Genomic DNA, 20,541 nt, shown 5'->3' on the forward strand with positions numbered 1-20,541 from the left:
TCGTTCCTCCTGGCCTCTTCTGTAGATGGACGTTTACAGTAACCTGCCCAAGCGGACTCAGGGTCGTGAGGACAGAACGCGACGGTCTGTGTAAAGGCCTATCAGTCTCTATGTAAAAGCTGGCTGACGCTTTCCAGAGCATCTTGCAGGACAAAGCTGACTGGTGGAGTATGTATACTGAGAAGAATTGAAAACATGTAGAGTGTAAGGTTCAAAGAAGTGCTCTAGATGTGCCTCTTTTTCTCACCTAGTCCACAAGAGTTTAACCCCAATGAAGCATTTCCTTGGACTTGCAGTTCACACCTTCTTATGGCTACTGGGAAACATCATATTTAAATACCTGTTTCTTTTTGCAAATTCAGGAGGCTGTACTGTATGGCAGTGAGTGCAGCTCTCTGTGTAATGGGGGGGTGGGGAGGACGGTTGCAAATAGAATAATACAGTCACCAGTCCTCACGTTCTGTGACCCCTAGCAGGGTCTTCACTGTTCCAGGACAGCCTGTCACCACTCTGCTTTATCGTTAAAATGATAGTTATCAGTTCCTGTGCACCTGCTGCCATTTAATCTTCATGACCCCAATCTTCAGATGAGGAAGCAGAGACTAAAGGATTAAGGCATTTTCAGAGGTCACTTTACTTGGTGGTGAGCCCAAGCCTCAAGCAGTCATTCCAAGCTCTCCCTGCCTTACCCTGTGCTCTCAGTCTTGACCTGTCTCAGCAGCCATACAAGGACAGCAGAGGCAGAAAAACCAGTGTAGGAATCTCATCCCCATCAGTTGACAGCATCAGGCAAATCAGTGGACCTCTGCTGTGTGATGGAGCTTATGCTTTGTAAGTTGGTCCTAAGGCTTAAATGTGATAATACATGTAAAATGCTTGATCTGTGGTGAGTGTTCTCTCCATGGGGGCCTTTCCAGTTGTATACTAATTAGATTCCTACCTCATGGCACAGTTCTTTCATGGAAATATGGTTTCCATTATTGCAACCTGGTAAAAGATTTGTAATTGCAGTCTTGTGTCCAAGGGAGCCTAAAGAGCATGGTTTTCTTTGTTCTTAGTGCATTTAAATCACTTAAAAATATTTTAAGGCGTCAATTAAGCTCATGTGCAAAGAACTCAACCAAAGAGAAAGTCTGACTTCTTTGCCAGCATCTTGATGCTGGATGTCAGCTTAAAACCACATCTGTGGCTTCATGTGTGCTGTGTGTTAGTTGGTCCATCGTGTCTGACTCTGCGACCGTGGACTGTAGCCCACTGGGCTCATCTGTCCGTGGGATTCTCCAGGCAACAACCCTGAGGTGGGTTGCCACGCCCTTCCCCGGGCGGTCTCCCAGCCCAGCAGTCAAGCCAGTGTCTCGTGCCCCCTGCACCGGCAGGTGTGGGCTTTGCCACGCCCTTCCCCAGGCGGTCTCCCAGCCCAGCGGTCACGCCAGTGGGGCCCCCTGCACCGGCAGGTGTGGGCTTTGCCACGCCCTTCCCCAGGCGGTCTCCCAGCCCAGCGGTCACGCCCGTGTGTCTCGCGCCCCCTGCACCGGCAGGTGTGGGCTTTGCCACGAGTGCCACGTGAGCGTGTATTAAATCAGTAGCAGGAGAAGTGAAGGTTTGTATCTCATGCAAATCAAGGACAGATACGTGTGCTTTTCAGTTTTTAAAGTATGAAATGCAAAGGCTGCATGTAACGGACACGGAAACACAAAGCCAAGTGCAGACTTGGCTTCTGGCGCCAGTGTTGCCGACGGCTTAGGCCCACGCGCCGCCCCCATCGAGCCTTTCCTCGAGGCCTCTTCCAGCCCGCTCCCCAGTCCAACTGTGCATTATTATCACCTTGTTTTTCTCTAAAATAATATATTGTTTGATTTTCTTGTTTGAACTTCAGGTAGAAAGTCATCATACTGTTTATTTTTCTACCCTTTCGGTGTGTAGAAGTAGATGTGTGAGGTGCAAACATTGAAGCATTCGCTATAGGCTAGCTCGTTCATTTTCACTGCAGTTTGAGTACACTGCTGTTTCTTTATTATGGTGTCTCCAGGCAGTTGTTTCCAGGGTTTAAATCTTTGGAGAAAGGGCGGTATTTTGTTTGGACTTCGCGTGTGCAGGACTTCCTCCATGACACATAAGTAATGGGATCATAAGTGCCAGGACTCCTGAGATTGAAAAGAGCTGCTGAATTGTACCGTAACCGTTGGTACGATGTGGAACCATCCTAATAAAGTCCAATTGTACGGCTGTTGAAGTCACAGGACACATGCTTGTGAATGTGTATCCCTCTCACCTTGTTTGGATCTTTGTTCAGGATACTTTTTTGTTGGATCACTTATAATCCTGTTGATTTGTAGGAATCTTTAATACCTTGATATTAAGAAGTGTAACAATATCAAGCGTAGGTGACTGTGTTGAACAGGAAGATTACTTACACACACCACCACCAGCTGTGTAAATTGGTACATGCACTTAGTAAAACAGTTTGGTGTTACCTGATGAAGAATTGTACTCTCCACAAAGCCCCCATGAGCTCTCACACATACAGCAGGAGGCATGTACAGGAATATTCATAGCAGCACTGTTTGTATTCAAAAACATAGCACCTCAAGAAGAATAGATATATCAGGACTTCCCCTGGCAGTCCAGTGGTTAAAACTCTGTGCTCCCAATACATGGGGCACAGGTTCGATCCCTGGTCAGGGAACTAAGATTCCACACGCCACATGATGTGGCCAAAAAAAAAGAATGGATACTAGGTTGTGGAACCATCACACAGCAGAGCATCATCAGCAAAACAGGAATCACAGCTCCGTGCTGCTTCCAGGATGAGTCTCAAGGTTAAAAGCGGAGGAGAAATTGAAGTAAAAAGCAAAAATCTAACATGTTGTCTGAGGAAATACACTTGGAAAATGGAAGAAGAACAAGAGTAGGACAGATCTCAGAATACTAGGTCTGAAAAGGGAGTTAGGACGTATTATATCAGCTACAGGTTATAAATTTTGTAGCACTCAGTGTTTGATAAAAATGGTTTATAGAAAATTTGCCTTCAGAAGAGTCAGAGAGAGTGACAAGAACCTTCTCAGGTTTTCTAGGGAAAGAAGTCAGAGGACTGAGGCGGGGCTTTCGCCACTGCCCGCTTGCACCCGGATCCCTCTTTCTTTCGTGCCGGGGGCGAGAGGTGGTGGCACGTGTGTTGCCGTTAACTTCGTTTCCTCTGTCGTTGCGTGGAGTGCAGGGTAATGACTCAGACACGGGGGCGCTCAGATGATAACGATTACTGACTTGCAAGACTTTTCGGCCCAAGTCTTCAACCTCTGGTAATGGTTTCTAACAAAGGTGTAGTTTTTATTTAGAGATTACGGTAAACAATTTAATTTTTACCCGGGGTTGGGCATCATCTGTGTAGACGGTGTCACTAGGAAAGAGGTGGACTGGACTTTTCAAAGTCAGATTGGAATAGAAACAAAGATCCTGGAGAGAATCAAAGTATTGTTACAGACTGAGTGTCCTTTTTACTTGGCTTGCTTTCTTTCAGATGGTGTTTTCTTTAAAAACATATTTTAAGTGAGTTGGTAAACATGGAATTGCTTGTCAGAGAGCTTTATTCTTTGCCGAGCTATTCAGAAAGGCTCAGTTGAGTTCAGTCACTCAGTCGTGTCCAACTCTGTGACCCCATGGACTGCAGTACGCCAGTTTTCCCTGTCTATCACCAACTCCTGGAGCTTGCTCAAACTCATGTCCATCGAGTTGGTGATGCCATCCAACCATCTCATCCTCTCTCCCCTTCTCCTCCCGCCTTCAGTCTTTCCCAGCATCAGGGTCTTTTCAGTTGAGTCAGCTCTTCGCATCAAGTGGCCAAAGTATTGGAGTTTCAGCTTCAGCATCAGTCCTTCCAGTGAATACTCAGGATCTGCTTTAGGATGGACTGGTTGGATCTTCTTACTGTCCAAGGAACTCTTAAGAGTCTTATCCAACACCACAGTTCAAAAGCATCAATTCATCAGTGCTTAGCTTTCATTATAGTTCAACTCTCATATCCATACATGACTACTGGAAAAAACATAGCTTTGACTAGACTTATGTTTGTTGGCAAAGTAACATCTCTGCCTTTTAATATGCTCTCTAGGTTGGTCATAGCTTTTCTTCCAAGGAGCATGCATCTTTTAATTTCATGACTGCAGTCACCATCTGCAGTGATTTTGGAGTCCAAGAAAATAAACTCTTTCACTGTTTCCATTGTTTCCCCACCAATTTTCCATGAAGTGATGGGACCAGATGCCATGATCTTCATTTTCTGAATGTTGAGTTTTAAGCCAACTGTTTCACTCTCCTCTTTCACTTTCATCAAGAGGCTTTTTAGTTCCTCTTCACTTTCTGCCATAAGGGTGGTGTCATCTGCATATCTGAGGTTCTTGATATTTCTCCCGGCAATCTTGATTCCAGCTTGTGCTTCATCCAGCCCAGCGTTTCTCATGATGTACTCTGCATATAAGTTAAATAAGCAGGGTGACAATATGCAGCCTTGATGTACTCCTTTCCCTACTTGGAACCAGTCTGTTGTTCCAGGTCGAGTTCTGTTGCTTCTTGACCTACATAGAGATTTCTCAGGAGGCAGGTCAGGTGGTCTGGTCTTCCCATCTCTTGAAGAATTTTCCATAGTTTGTTGTGATCCACACAGTCAAAGACTTTGGCATAGTCAGTAAAGCAGAAGTAGATGTTTTGCTAGAATGTTCTTGCTTTTCTGATGATCCAGTGGATGTTGGCAATTTGATCTCTGGTTTCTCTACCATTTCTAAATCCATCTTGAACATCTAGAAGTTCGTGGTTCACATACTGCTGAAGCCTGGCTTGGAGAATTTTGAGCATTACTTTGCTAGCTTGTGAGATGAGTGCAATCGTGCGGTAGTTTGAGCATTCTTTGGCATTTCCTTTCTTTGAGATTGGAATGAAAACTGACCTTTTCCAGTCCTGTGGCCACTGCTGAGTTTTCCAAATTTGCTGGTGTGTTGAGTGCAGCACTTTGACAGCATCATCTTTTAGGATTTGAAATAGCTCAACTGGAATTCCATCACCTCCACTAGCTTTGTTCATAGTGATGCTTCCTATGGCCCATTTAACTTCACATTCCAGGATGTCTGGCTCAAGGTGAGTGATCACACCATCGTGATTATCTGGATCGTGAAGATCTATTTTGTATAGTTCTTCTGTGCATTCTTGCCAGCTCTTCTTAATATCTTCTGCTTCTGTTAGGTCCCTACCATTTCTGTCCTTTATTGTGCCCATCTTTGTGTGAAATGTTCCCTTGGTATCTCTAATTTTCTTGAAGAGATCTCTAGTCTTTCCTGTTTTATTGTTTTCCTCTATTTCTTTGCATTGATCACTGAGGAAGACTTTCTTAATCTCTCGCTATTTGGAACGCATTCAAATGGGTATATCTTTCCTTTTCTCCTTTGCCTTTAGCTTCTCTTCTATTTTCAGCTATTTGTAAGGCCTCCTCAGACAACCATTTTGCCTTTTGGCATTTCTTTTTCTTGGGGATGGTCTTGATCACTGCCTCCTATACAGTGTCACAAACCTCTGTCCATAGTTCTTCAGGCACTCTATCAGATCAAGTTCCTTGAATCTATTTCTCACTTCCACTGTATAATAGTAAGGGATTTGATTCAGATCATACCTGAATGGTCTAGTGGTTTTCCCTACTTTCTTCAATTTAAGTCTGAATTTGGCAATAGGGAGTTCATGATCTGAGCCACAGTCAGCTCCAGGTCTTGTTTTTGCTGACTGTATAGAGCTTCTCCACCTCTGGCTGCAAAGAATGTAATCAGTCTGATTTCGGTATTGACCATCTGGTGATGTCCATGTGTAGACTCTTCTCTTGTGTTGTTGGCAGAGGGTGTTTGAGAAAGGTTGCATTCCCTTATCAATAAGTAAATGTCCCATAAATTCCCCAAAACTGTCAATTCTAAAAATCTTTGCCTGCTTCACAAGTCAGATTTTGAAAAATCATAGCTTTAATCTGGGGTTCTTTAATTGTTGCTGAAGTTGTTGCTTCTTGTAAGGATCCAGTCACATAACGATGGGTTAGCGACGAGTCTCCTCTTACTGCGTTGCCCTGTGGAATGTAGTTCAAGGCCATCTACGATTTCAGTAAGACAAAGGCATTCTAATAGTAACCGAGATGTAAGCTGTTGAGGTTGACATGTCTTTGTCTGTATCAGGTGGCCATGGAGAATGCCGAAGGCGCTAGCCAGCACGTGCCCGAGCAGAGTGCGCCTGCCCAGGGGCCAACCCAGAGCATCGCTCCGCAGGGGCCTCAGGGAGACCAGGGGCAGCTTCTTTACCACGAGGAAACCATCGATCTCGGTGGAGACGAGTTTGAGTCCGAGGATTCGAATAATTTCGCGGATAAGCTCGATGAGCCCCTGATGGAAAGCGTGCTCATCTCTGACTCCCCAAACAACAGCGAGGACGACGCGGGTGACCTGGGGTGTCTGCAGGACGTGGGGGACCCCGCCGAGGGCAGCGGCGATCACAGACTGGGGCCCGGCGCAGAAGAGGGCGCGCTGGGCTCTCTCAGTGACGGCGGTGAGAGTGATGGCGGGGACACGCCTCAGGACGTCTCGGACATGACCCCTGATGGCAGAGCATCGTTGAAAGAGGACCCTGAGCGCAGCGATGTGGAAGACCTGCCTGCTTTTGAACACAGGGGCGGAGAGGACCCAGGCCCCGGGGCTGCGCGGGTACCCATGGCAGGGCCACCGTCAGGCACGCCACCCCGGCAGCCAGCCCCCAAGGACGAGCCGGTGCCCATGTGCACCATCTTTAGCCAGCCACCCCCCAGCGCCCAGCCCCCAGCCCTGCGTGACGGCTTCGAGTCCCAGATGGTGAAATCCCCCAGCTTCAGCAGCGCCAGCGAAGCTGCCCCCAGGACCCCACCCCAGGTGGTCCAGCCGAGCCCCAGCCTGAGCAAGTTCTTCGGCGATCCAACCGGCAGCAGCTCCTTGGCCTCGGACTTCTTTGATTCCTTCACAACCTCCACCTTCATCTCCGTCAGTAACCCCAACGCCAGCCCTTCCATTCCGGAAAGCCTGTCTTCGCTGGCTGCTAGCCCTGTGGGAGGAAGCTCGCCGGGCTCCGAGGAAGCTGCTTCCTCCCCAGGGGTGCAGAGGTCAGGGTTGGGTGTGTCCACGGTTCCTCTGGAGATCTCGCAGTCCCCAAAGCCATTCTCACAGATCCAGGCGGTGTTTGCCGGCAGCGAGGACCCTTTGCCACTGCCCTGAGCATGAGCGAGATGGACCGGAGAAGCGACGCCTGGATCCCCGGGGATGCGACCAGGAACGTGCTGACTTCAGTCGCCACGCAGCAGTACGGCACGGTGTTCGTGGACAAGGAGGACCTCACCATGCCTGGCCTCAAGTTCGACAACATCCAGGTGAGGGCGGAGGGCCTTCAGCGCACAGGTGGGCCGGTGGGCGCACTCGGCGAGCCGGGAAAGTCCCAGCCAATGTCCTTGCTTTTCATCTGACTCTGTTTCGTGTATGTTCATACGGAAAAGGCCTGTCGAGTTTTGAAAAACGCTGATTGTTTTCAGCAGTTCCCAAGGTTCTCATCTTGAGAGTGTTTGCTGTGATGTCACCAGGTAATTTGGAACCCTGTTGATTTCTCTGATCGAAGGTCTTTAAGGTGCTAATCAGAGTCTTAGAAATAGTTTCCAGCAAGGGAGCTGCACAACAGCTCTCTGGAGAAGTTGTAAACTGAGTGATCAGTTTATTATAGCAGCTGAGCTCCCGTAGATGATAAATCCCCTTTCCTCTCCTTTTAGATATGGAAAAATGTGTTTGCATTACATGCAACGTGCTCTATATTGGAAGAGTTCTTACCGATTTGGTTAAAAAAAAATACAGACGGTCTCTCAATAAATCACAAGATTATAAATATGTAATCATAAAATAAATAAATACTATATATTGTAAATAACATTAAAAAGTTCAATCTTACCAGTCATCAAAGTAGATGAAGTTATTTTCACTTTCTGTTGTCTGAGTTATTTATAATTATTCTGTGTATGTTAGAATGTGAGGAAATAGCCAGCTTAGGCAGCCCTGAAGGGACTGATAATTTGGCACAAACTTTCTTAAATGTTAAAATGCGTGTCCAAATGTGCATGTGCTTTGACCAGAAATCCCACCCTGAGTAGTTATTTATGAGGAAAGAATCTCACTGATGTATGAATAGCCAGCTTTCAGGATGCCCATCAGAGTGAGGCTTAAAATTGGAAAGAATCTGAAAGCATCTCGGAGTCCATTGTCAGGAGGCTAGTTGAATACATTCGCCACATCTCGCCTCTTCAGTGGAATATTTACATATTCAACTGAAAAAATGATGTTATGGCCTCGTCGGTGGCACTAGTGGTAAAGAAGCTGCCTGCCATGCAGGAGGCGGAGGTGAGGTTCAGTCCCCGGGTCGGGAAGGTCCCCTGGAGGGGGCGTGGCAGCCCACTCCAGGATTCTTGCCCGGGAAATCCCATGGACAGAGGAGCCTGGCGGGCTACGATCCATGGGGTCACAAAGAGTCGGACACGACTGAAGCGACTTAGCACACATGCACTCACAAAAATAATGTCATATTCAAATAAGTATTTTTATTTATTATGAAAAAATGAAGATAATGTTATGATAAAATACTTAGTGAGATTCATAATTTGCTAAGTTTGAAAGCCCAGGTACAGGAAGGCACGTAGCATGCCTTACACGGTAACGTTTTCATGGGTGTGCGCACGTCCCCCTGAGGTGAGCTCGGCTGCGTGTCGGGTGGGATCTGCAGGGTCTGTGCCTTGTGTCCCGCGCTGTCCACTCTGGAAACTGAAGGGGCTCCTCCCCGGCCGGGCGTTCCCCTTCCCCCACCTCGGCCTGGTCAGAAAGCCACGTGGGATGGGGCCCTGGCCCTGCGAGGCCGATCCTGTGGAGAAGCAATGCAGCTGCTGGAGAGGTGAGCCAAAGAAGAAGTCATCATCATCTTTGATGACTGGTAAGATTGAGCTTTTTAATGTTGTTATTTACAACATATAGTATTTATTTATTTTACGATTACATATTTATATATCTTGTAATTTATTGAGAGACCATCTGTATTTTTTTTTAACCAAATCGGTAAGAACTCTTCCTATATAAAGCACATTCGCGTGTAACACAAACACATTTTTCCATATCTAAGAGGAAAGGAAAGGGATTTATCATCTGCAGGAGCTCAGCTGCTATAATAAACTGATCACACAGTTTACAACTTCTCCAGAGAGCTGTCATGCAGCTCCCTTGCTGGAAACTCCCCAGCTGTCTCTCTGGGGAGTGTGAGTGAAAGTCTCTGAGTCTCTTTGCGACCCTGTGGACTATACACTCCATAGAATTCTCCAGGCCAGACTACTGGAGTGGGTAACCTTTCCCTTCTCTAGGGATTTTCCCATCCCAGGAATCGAACCAGGGTCTCCTACATTGCGGGCGGATTCTTTACCAGCTGAGCTGCAAGGGAAGCCCAAGAATATTGGAGTGGGTAGCCTATCCCTTCGCCAGCAGATCTTCCCAACCCAGGTCTCTGTGGGGAGCTGACGTGAGAGCCTGCAGATATGGGCGTGCTTGCGTGCTGTCTTCGGGTACCTGCTGACGAGACACGTCTTCCCTGGGGCTCGCCAGGCACTGTCCCCGCCCTCTCCAGCAGAACGTATTGGGTGTGAATTTGCCTTCCCGGGCCTCCTTGGTGAATCCCAGTTACAGGCTCAGATGTCAGGGGCGTTTGTGGGTCAGCATTGATGCCTTGACCCCGTGGTCCGTGGGGCAGTCCCGGGGCCCAGGGCTCCTCGGGTCTGTTTGGGGCCACGCAGAGCTGCTTCACTCTGGCTGCCTGAAGGGCTGGGCTGAGCGCAGCACTCTCATGGGCCAGAGGCGCTGAACGCCCCGTGACACCCTTCAGGGAAGCAGGTCAGTCGCTCTTGAGCTAAGAAACAAAGTGCTGATGCTTGCTGCTGGGTGAGCCAAGGCGACTCGAGCTCGGAGGCCATTCCCGCCAGTGGGAGGCGTGGGGTTGTGACAGCCCCTCGGAGCTCTGACGCTTCCACGTGGCTGATCGTGGAAAGTCTCTGAGTTTCTCATAAGTTTCTCATAAGCAGGGCATTCGGCGGTCAGCCAGGGCCAGGCGCCCGCTGCCAGGATAGGACGCACCCTGCGGCCAGCCAGGAGACGCTGCCTGTCCTTTCTGCTCCCTTTAAGTGCTTGAGTGGTGTCTTCCATCCCTCTCGTGGTCCACAGTGATTGTTTTGGAAACCTCATGGTGGATTGAAATATGAATTCAGAGTAGTTCCTGAAAGGCCTTTGACTTTCCTGTGGAACCAGTGTGCGGGTTGGTTCTTCACCTGTGTCTCTTCAGTCGTGTATTATTCTTCAAAGAACTTGTCATAGAAAAGAAAAAGTGTGTGGTTTACGCCAGAAATGCTGTGTTCATTTTCCAGAGGAGTTAGATCAGCCCAGCACGTGTGGTAACTCGCTGCGCGCGCCAGGCTTTTAAGATATCAACCAAGTGTGTATTGGATTTACCTGTTCACACGTTCCTCCCCACGAGACTGTTACTGTTGCAACACTACATCAGCTTTCTGAAATACTTGGTGGTTTTTCCAAATTGCTCACCTCTTGGTACCAAATGCAAAATTCCTTCCCTGCTGGCTCAGACGGTAAAGAGTCTGCCTGCAATGTGGGAGACCTGGGTTCAATCCCTGAGTCAGGAAGATCCCCTGGAGAAGGAAATGGCACCCCACTCCAGTACTCTTGCCTGGAAAATCCCATGGATGGAGGAGCCCGGCGGGCTACAGTCCACAAGGTCACAAAGAGTTGGACCCGACTGAGCGACCTCACTGTCACTTCCACTTCTTAAGGGATGAAATGTGGGCAGAGGGGAAGTGTTACATTGTTTCTTTGTGAAGTGACCTCTTAGAGCAGTCTGAGTTAAGGTAGAGGCCACGCAGGTGAGCACGTTAACTCTGCATCCAACCGCAGAAGCTTCAAAAGAGGAGTGTCGGCATTTCTAACTAGTCAGAGTCTTGCTGGCCTGCATTCTTGAAGAACTGGATGCAAAGTTGGTGGGGAGATGACTGTTCAGAAACATTTAGAACCAGGAAAGAATGGAAGTTGGAGAGTATTTCTATGAAGGTCGTTCAGTGGCGGGGGGCGCGGTTCCACAGACTAGAGTTGGCAGCAAGTCGGTGCCGACCTTGAGGGGGTGACAGGGACAGCGGGGGGCCTCGGGGTGCTCTGGCCTCGCACGGGGCTCTGCAAACCCGACATCTGGACCTGAGGCCGGGCCTCTCCTCTGCCCGGGTCTGATTCTGCTCCCGGATCCCGCCCCCGGCCCCCACAGTGTGGGTGTGACGGGAGTCCCACCCGGGAAGCAGGCAGACGCCGTCACCGCTTTCCCGCTCATGGCCGGGCGCTGTCCTTCCAGGACCACTGCCCGTGACCGGGTGTCCCTGACAGTAGAGCTTACAGGCCGTGCCCCGTGAGTCAGCCGCTTTGCGTTCCACATGGACATTGTCCACTAAAACCTCGAAGGCGCCGACGAAGCCGTCCGCACGCAGCAGGGGGAGCGGCCGTCCTCTGCTCGCGGAGGGCCAGCCACAGACTCCCATTCGCAAGGTCTGCCACTGCCCTGCCCTGGGCGCACCCGAGGGAGTGCTGAGCGGAAGGGGTCCGTGGGGTTCTAGGTGGGTCCCCCCCAGGTGCAGGGAGATAGCTCTCCAAACATCACGGGAGGGGGCCGCTCGCCTCACTCCGTGGGGTTCTAGGTGGGTCCCCCCCAGGTGCAGGGAGATAGCTCTCCAAACATCACGGGAGGGGGCCGCTCGCCTCACTCTGGTGACCGTGGAGTGTCTGCAGCCAAGGCGCCAGGACCCCCGTACAGAACCGCCCTGGCGGAGCGACGCGGTGGGAGCTGGTCTGTGTCGGGACGTTTTGTCGTCCGTGGGCTTTCAGGGTGAATGCTGGTCAGCCCCACGGTGCCCCTGTCTCGAGCGTCCTGTGCTAACAGGCAGAACCGAAAGGGCGGGCGGCGTCTGCAGTGTGGGCTCGATGCCGAGGGTGCTGCGAGGTCGGAGGACTCAGACTGCTCCTCTGAGCTCCGTGGCTTTAGGGTGAGTCTGCCGTTCCCTGGTTCGCAGGCGCTCTGCCCGGATGCAGCTCTTTGTCTGCTCGGAGGCACCTGTGTGCAGAGCTCTGTGCAGCCGTGCGCCTGCCTCCTTGTTCTGCCCTCTGATAACCCTCCTGGATCAGTTAGCCCCTGCCGGGGCATTTGAACTATTTCACCTTATTCTCTGGAGGCAGAAGCTGTAACCCTGCTGCTTCCAGGCCTCTGTCCCGCATGAGGAGGAGGTGCGGCTTGGCCTCTGAGCTCCAGGCTCAGGGCCCAGGACCCCCACTGCCAGGCTGCACCCTCCCCTGCTCGAGCAGCAGGAGGCAGCTGAGCCTGCCGCAGCCTTCCTGCGAGCCCGGCCCACACCGGCCACGCGGGCGATTGCGGGAGAGGAGCCTTGCCTCTGAGCGGAGCTGCATCGACTCGTTTCCTCAGCGTGGCGGGCGCAGGCCGCCCGAGCTGCAGGCTCTCTGTCACCATCTGTGTCAGCGGTCCATCCCCGCCCCTCCCCGGTCTCTCCCTGGGCACTGGGCCACGGATGGTCACTCCTGTCCATGCTCCCTCTACAGTCACTCAGCCCGGGCGCAGGTGGGGCTAACCTGAGGCTGGGCCGGGGGCCCCTGTGCAGAGTCCTGTGCAGCTGCCCCCCAACAGAGGGCCGTCCTTGGGCTGGGGGGACGCGGCCCTAGGCGGGGGCGATGCCCCGGGCCACCACTCACTGCTCTGGCTGAGCCCTGGGGACCCCAGGAGGCCCAGGCCAGGGGGCTGTGGTGTGGGCTGTGGGCAGAGGGCTTAGGCCTGCCCGCCCAGCCTGGGCCCCAGCAGGCACCGTGCCCCTCCCGGGGGCAGCGTACCCTCTCACACCACGAGCCCCAGCCCCCTCCAACACGGCACGGCCGCTGCTGACTTGCCACCTCCTCTCCAGGAGGAAGCAACTCTAAACAACACGTCTTCCCAGCGACCGGGCGCTATAGCCTCTGGTTAGTTGCAGCTCATAACTGCATTTTAGCCTCCATACACCAGTGGGAAAATAAAAGAAACTTTGGTTAGCTGTGAGTTTCGCTCAGCTGAGTTTAATTAGCATTCTATTGTCCTGACATATTTCTCTTATATTCTTTCCAGGGAGATGCAGTTAAAGACTTAATGCTTCGCTTCCTGGGTGAAAAAGCTGCGGCAAAGAGACAAGTCCTAACCGCCAGCTCAGTGGAACAGTCTTTCGTTGGATTGAAGCAGCTCATCGTAAGTAACAGTGTATTTGATTTTCCGTGTAAGCTCTTCCTCCCTTCATGATGTTTTTCCAAAGGCCAGTCACTCTCGGTGCCTCATCCTTGGCCCTTGCACAGAAATGGAGTTTTGTTGGATCAGATAACCAGTCCTGAGCAACAGAGAGCATCATACAACATGTGAATGCTTTGAGGCAGTATATACTTTGATTAAATATACTTCATCAAAATAACTAGAGTGAAGTAATCATACATTGATTTTCTGAAAGAACTCTGTTTTCTACACTTGGTGTAGAAGGTTTATTACTAAATTAGCAGACTCCCCAGAAGCGCACACAAAAGCCTTTCTTTATTCATTAACAAGACTGAGTGCAGATGCCCTGGCCGAGCCGCAGTCATGGAGCAGAAGCGGGGACTCTGATCGCAGGCACCCTGACCTGGGCGGGCGGTGCTTCCGGGGGCCTGTGAGCCGCTGGAAACCGTCTGCCCCACAGCATCTTTCATGATGTTGCAAAAGTGCGAATAAACACTTGCTTAGGTGGTTTGCTGACATTTTCACGTTAAAGTTTAGGTTTTTGGTTTTTTTTTAGTAAATGTAGATCACATGTTTCATTGAGTTTCTTTCATTGAAGTGATTCTAGAATTCTTCCCATGAATGAGAAGCTGTGGGAAGGGAAGATGAGGAGACACTCAGTTTTTAAAGGGAGAGAGGAGAGCTCATCTGTAAGTGTCTGTCTGTGTGCACTGGCCCCTGTTCATGGAGCCGCAGGTGTGGGAGTGACGGAGTGCACGGCCGCGTGCGTCTGGTGGAATGGCCCTTCTGCCTTGGGGGCGGCCGCTCTCACTCCCTTTCTGTGGCCTTGAACACCTGCTGTGCGGCAGCGTCACGAGCAGGTGGCTGTATTTGAAGCATGACCTGTAACTGTGAGCCCGGACAGGACACACGAAGCCTCACACAGACGTTGTCATTAATCCTCAGGCGGTCTTTTTACGTCTTTTCATTATTCTTGGTGTCAAGGATATGCGGTTTGGTTTGATTTTTTTCACACTTTGCAAATACTTGAGGCCGGTAGAAATTATATTAACAGCGCTAGCAAGGAGACCTGTTTAAGGCGGGAAATGTGTTCAAGGAAAGACCGTTCCCTTGCCCTGGTATTTTAATTACATCCTAAAATAATTGCATTCATCTTTAAGACTAGGAAAGTTTCTCAGCACATTTTCCTAAGTAACGTCAGAGTGTTTCAAGATTGCCATTTATGGGGAAATGACCGTTGCGGCCCGTGGAGAGGGACATTTTAATCACGTCGGTGGTATCACATTTGACACTGAGGATTGCCTTTGAGTTGCAGGCGGGAAAAGTTAGGTACATACTGTTAGTTACTTGAGTGATTTTTATTGGACTGTTTTTCTCCTCTTCTGGAAGTTCTGGAATGTTCGGTTATGTTCAGTTTCTCAAACAGAGTCTCTATCTTATTTCCTAGTTTTAAAAAAACAATATTTTGAAATTTAGATCTTTTTTCTCATATATAACTACCTCTAATATCAGAGTTCTGCATGTCATATACAGTAATGAAGAGATTTTCATAAGATCTTCTCCACAGTGCTTGAAGATTAGAACAGTATATTTAAATTCTAGCTTTAAAAAACAATTTTTTCACCAAACATGGAAAAGACCTTGATGCTGGGAAAGATTGAAGGTAGGAGGAGAAGGGGACAACAGAGGATGAGATGGCTGGATGGCATCGCCGACTCAATGGGCATGAGTTTAAGCAAGCTCCAGGAGCTGGTGATGGACAGGGAGGCCTAAGGTGTTGCAGTCCATGGGGTTGCAGAGTCAGACACGACTGAGCGATTGAGCTGAATAAATGATTAAAAATAGTAAAATGCGCCACGTGAAAAGCCTTATGCTCTTGCTATAAATTTTGTACTGAGATGTGTTTTCTGTCTTTCGAACCAGACCATTATTAAAAATGAAGCAGAAACCTGCTACCCTAGTATTTACTTTTTTAGTTAACGTAAGTGTTTTAAAAAGTGGCTTCTTCCCTGACTGAAGATAACAAGCAAACGTATTAATATTTGTGTTAGTTTCTTCTTACTGATGACTGAATCAGTCGCCACCACCCCCCACCTCGGCCCTGTACTCACAGGTTCCACACACATCTCACAGCACCCCGAGTCTCCATGGCCAAAAGTGGGAAGCAGTCAAGGTGCCTTTCGGTGGCACCAGTGGTAAAGAACCACCTGCCAGCGCAGGAGACAAGCACAGGGTCGACCCCTGGGTGGGGAAGATCCCCTGGAGAGGGAAACGGCAACCCACTCCAGTCTTGTCGCCTGGAGAATCCCATGGACGGAGGAGCCTGCTGGGCTACAGTCCATGGGGTTGCAGAGTCAGACACGACTGAAGCGACCTAGCAGTCAGGCACGCAAGCTGCCTTTTAGCAGGTGAATGGGTGGCGATGACTCCCATGACGGTGGACCGTCATTCAGCACTAACAAGCCTCGATTGTTGAGTCAAGAGGAGCCCTGAGGAGCCTGGGGCCGGGGGGTCAGGTGGGGTGCATTAGGGCATATGGCCCGTCACCCCGGAGCTGGGAGCAAGGCCACACCAGCGTGCTTCCTGATCCAGCTGCACTAGGTACGCTGGGTGTGTGTGCCTGCACACACAGAAACACACCCTGACACACTCACAGAGACACAGACACAAACGACATACACACACACAGAGACAGAGGCGCACGCTGATGCACAGACACACACACACGCACAGGAAGACGAGGAGAGGGGCTTCCTCCTCACGGAGCTGGTGCTGACTGCATCAGAAGAAGAAACGTGAGTTCTTGCTGCGGGCACCGGAGGCCTGACTTGGTCTCCAGGCGCCCTCAGCTTCTTGTTCTAGAAGCACTTTGTAAGCACAGAATGCCCAGAGCATCCTTTAAAAAGAACCCAGCGGGCTAACGTCTGGCTCTCTCTCTGGACCTGAGGTTAACAGGGCCCAGGGTGAGTGTTCACCTGCTCCGGCACGCAGGCGGCCCTGAGGCCCGGCCTGTGCGCTGAGGGCAGCGGGCAGTGCCTGTCCTTGGGGACCGCACACCAAGCGTCCTCTTGCAGCCTCTTCAGGGATCGGACGGTCCCTCTGATGGCGTTCCTCCTCCCATCGGCCTGGTGGCCCTCCTTCCTGCATCCCTCGGGCAGCGACGAGCAGCTGAGACCGAGTCCCTGAGCCCCTGCGCCGCCTCAGCTGGGCTCCCGTGGGTCCAGTCCCGACAGGGAGCTGCGTGTGGACACGCGGCCTGGATCGCGATGTGTCAGCACGACTCATGGATCGTCTTCGATGTTGACAGCACAGAATCCTGTTAAACATTTTAAACCACTTCCGGTCACACGCAGACCTTAGGTACAAATAAACGTTTCCAGGGCAGGTTAAAATGAAACATTGACCATGGTTTAATTTAAGAAAACTCACAAGATGGAGTTACCTTGCTAAACAGGAAACAGCCTGATGGGTTTGGGGGCAGAGCGGGGCTTTCCAACAAGAGTTTTGCTCCTGGGTTCTATCAGTGGTTACGTTTTAAGGATTTACCTTTGGCTCGTCTTGAAGGGCGTCTGCGGTGGGTGCCTGTGTGGCCTGCGCGTCTGAGCCCCAAGCCCGTGGTGGTCGCCCCCGGGGTGACCATCCCCAGGGTGGCTGTCCCCATGACCCCGTGGTGGCCGGCCCCGTGGTGGCCCCCATGGTGACCGTCCCTGTGATCCCGGGGTCACTGTCCCCAGGGCGGCCCCGTGGTGACCGTCTGTGTCTTACAGAGCTGCAAGAACTGGCGGGCGGCGGTGGACCTGTGCGGGCGGCTGCTCACAGCCCACGGCCAAGGCTACGGCAAGAGCGGGCTGCCGACCAGCCACACGGCAGACTCCCTGCAGGTATGGCCGCGTCCTCCCCAGGCCACCGTCACCTGGGGACAGCGAAGGCTCCAGTGGTTCACGTGCGGAGAGCGGGGTTCTGAACGGCAGGAAAGCCCTCTGAGGAGAGGGGCAGCTGCCCAAGTCCTCGAGCCCGCCGCCCTGGCCGCGGTCTCTCATGCTGGCGTCCCCAGGAGCCCCCTCCCCAGCAAGACCATCCCCCAGGCTCTCCGGGTCCCTCAACAGGCAGGGAGGGGAGGGGCTCCGAGGCCTCAGGCACAGCGGCTGCGCCGCGCTCCCTGACCGTGCCCGCGGCCAGGGCAGTCCTCAGCAGACGTGGCTTCAGCTGCCGTGGGCCCAGCCCAGCTCTTTCCACTGCTGCTCCGAAAGCACCACTGAGTCCTGCCCCCTGGCCCCGCTGCCAGGCAGTCCCCCACCCCCTGCCCCAGGCAGGCCCCTTCCCCTGCCCCAGGCAGCCCCCTGCCCCCTGCCCCAGGCTGCCCCCTGCCCCAGGCAGCCCCCACCCCCACCCCCAGGCAGCCCCCCGCCCCCAGGCAGCCCACAGGCCCAGCCTCTCGGTGGGTCCCTTGCTGCGTGGTCTCTCTGAACCTCGCTTCTCTCATCAGCGGGACAAGGCTGACTCGGATCACCCCCGCAACCCCCGCAGTTGCCAGGGTCGCCAGTCCTGCCCTCTCACTTGGCGGCCATCGTTTTCCGGAAGGGACCCTGCATTCCAGCTGCTGGGAGCTGGCTGTGCACCCCTTCCTGCTCTCATCACGTGCCCCCGGGTCTCCCCACTTCCCGTGGAGAGTCCAGGTCCTGCACCAGCGCCCTCGCCTCCCGCCCCCGCTCGGTCCAGCTGCCCCCCCCCCCACCACCTCCCCAACCCCAGCTGGACTCTGCTCTCCTTCAGGCAGGGAGCTCTCTTTTTATATCCATTTTTATAAACTTGTAGTTATGCAAATTTCTAAGAAAGAGCATTAGTTTGGGAAGTGAGTGAAAGTCACTCAGTCATGTCCAACTCTTTGTGACCCCATGGACTGCACAGTCCATGGAGTTCTCCAGGCCAGAATCCTGGAGTGGGTGGCCTTTCCCTTCCCCAGGGGATCTTCCCCACCCAGGGATCGAACCCAGGTCTCCCGAACCCAGGTCTCCCTCGTGAGCCCCCAGGAAGTGTTAGTTTAGCCCTTGTTTAAATCTTTTTGAAATCAAGCTCTAACATCAGATTAACAGCCTCGGGGACTTTGCCGACCGGTGGTCCCACAGGCCGTGCAGCACAGCCTGAATGACAGTAAACTGCATTTAAAGAGGCGCGCCTGCGTTTAAAGCACTCAGTGGGGAGTAGGAGCCTCTGGGCCTGCTCTGCGCGGTAACCGTCGCATGCCTCGTGTTCTGTGCTTTCAGCTCTGGTTTGTGAGGCTGGCGCTGCTGGTGAAGCTGGGCCTGTTCCAGAACGCCGAGATGGAGTTCGAGCCCTTCGGCAACCTGGACCAGCCGGACCTCTACTACGAGTACTACCCGCACGTGTACCCGGGGCGCAGGGGTAAGGGGCGGCGGCGGGCGGCGTGGGCTCCCCTCGGCTCGTGGCTCGGCTGCTTCTCTGCGCTGTGTCTCCTTGAAGCTCAGCCCCGCCTCTGTGTGGACGCAGGGGAGGCTGGGGCTGCACTGTCTTAGTTCCTGGCGCTTCCTCCTCTGTCACCGTCTCACTCGCGTAACGGGCTGATGGGAGCCGGTCTGTGTTGCCCTGAGTTTCCCCAGACTTAGAGGAGGATTTGCAGCGTGGGGGACTTTGAGACCTTTAGCTTCCCTGGCATTAAAGTTCTGTCTCTTCCTCTGACTGCGGGAACTTCGCCCTCGTGGAGGAGGAGGGGAGGCAGGCTTTCAAGCCCGGAACAGGGCAGGCGTCCGGCGGTCGCCCTGATGAAGCTGGCTCACGGTGGTGATGAGACCGCCGGCCGGGCAGCGTGGATGCAGGAGGGGCAGCAGACCCCATCCCACGTTAGTGAAACATCCAGCCCCCGAGTGGCCCCCCAGGTCCAGAAGGTCTCCAGAAGACCAAGGGGGAAGGGACCAAAGCCAGGAGCCCCATGAGCCACATTCAGGGGTGCGGCCCCAGGCAGAGGGGATGGTCCTGGTCATTAAGGGGTAGGTGGGAGCTGTGCTTTGTCTCACCCGGTGGGACTCCTGCGGTGGGTCTGATGGTGTCTGCACGGGGTGGGCAGGGCACCACCTCCTCTCTGAGAGTCCCCCCCACACTCTCCCAGGGAGCTCCCACCTTGTCCCTCAGAGTCCCCCCCACACTCTCCCAGGGAGCCCCCACCTCCTCTCTCAGTGACCCCCCCACACTCCCCCAGCGAGCCCCCACCTCATCTCTCAGAGTCCCCCCCACACTCTCCCAGGGAGCCCCCACCTCCTCTCTCAGAGTGCCCCCCACACTCCCCCAGGGAGCCCCCACCTCGTCTCTCAGAGTCCCCCCACTCCCCCCCCCACCTCCTCTCTTAGAGTCCCCACACTCTCCCAGGAGCCCCCCTCCTGTCTCAGAGTCCCCCACACTCTTCCAGGAGTCCCCACACTCCCCAGGAGTCCCCACCTCATCTCTCAGTGTCCCCCACACTCACCCCAGAGCCCCCCACCTCCCAGTGACCCCCACACCCCAGAGCCCCCACCTTCTCTCCCAGTGACCCCCCACACTCACCACTCCACCTCCTCTCTGAGTCCCCTAACACTGACCCCAGGAGCCCTCACCTCCTCTCCCAGTGACCCCCACACTCACCCCAGGACCCCACCTCCTCTCTCAGCATCACCCCCACACCCACCCCAGGAGCCCCACCTCCTCTCTCAGAGTCCCCCCACACTCTCCCAGCGAGCCCCCACCTTGTCTCTCAGAGTCCCCCCGACACTCTCCCAGGGAGCCCCCACCTCCTCTCTCAGAGTCCCCCCACAGTCTCCCAGGAGCCCCACCTCATCCCTCTGTGACCCCCACACACTCTCCCCAGGACCCCCCACCTGGTCTCTCTGTGACCCCCCCACGCTCACTGGGATGCCCTTCAGCCCGGGGAGCAGGCCATGGCCCCTCTGCTCCATAAGGCATGTCCATGCACTCAGCTCTGTGCACGTCACAGGGGCCCAGCGTCCCCTGGCTGTTGGGGGCCGCGTCCCCACTGGGGAGTGAGTGCCAGAACTTCCTTGTCCACATTTCCAAGCCTTCGCGGTCCGTCCCTTCCAGAGAAGACAGCGGGCAGCCTCCTGCCCCCCGAGCGCCAGGCTCTGTGGC

General features: G+C 53.0%; 1 protein-coding gene across 1 annotated transcript in view; it reads left to right on the forward strand.

The window, feature by feature from the left end:
- The window catches only part of TRAPPC12 (trafficking protein particle complex subunit 12), a 34,957-nt gene that overhangs the window by 739 nt on the left and 13,677 nt on the right, over nucleotides 1–20,541 (forward strand). The window contains 5 exon segments of the mRNA XM_070374969.1: nucleotides 6,201–7,239; nucleotides 7,242–7,414; nucleotides 13,273–13,389; nucleotides 17,175–17,288; nucleotides 18,672–18,810. Coding sequence (XP_070231070.1) covers nucleotides 6,207–7,239; nucleotides 7,242–7,414; nucleotides 13,273–13,389; nucleotides 17,175–17,288; nucleotides 18,672–18,810 — 1,576 coding nt within the window. The 5' untranslated portion in view covers nucleotides 6,201–6,206.

The sequence above is a fragment of the Bos mutus genome, chromosome 8, assembly GCF_027580195.1.
Source record: "Bos mutus isolate GX-2022 chromosome 8, NWIPB_WYAK_1.1, whole genome shotgun sequence".
Taxonomy (NCBI): Eukaryota; Metazoa; Chordata; class Mammalia; order Artiodactyla; family Bovidae; genus Bos; species Bos mutus.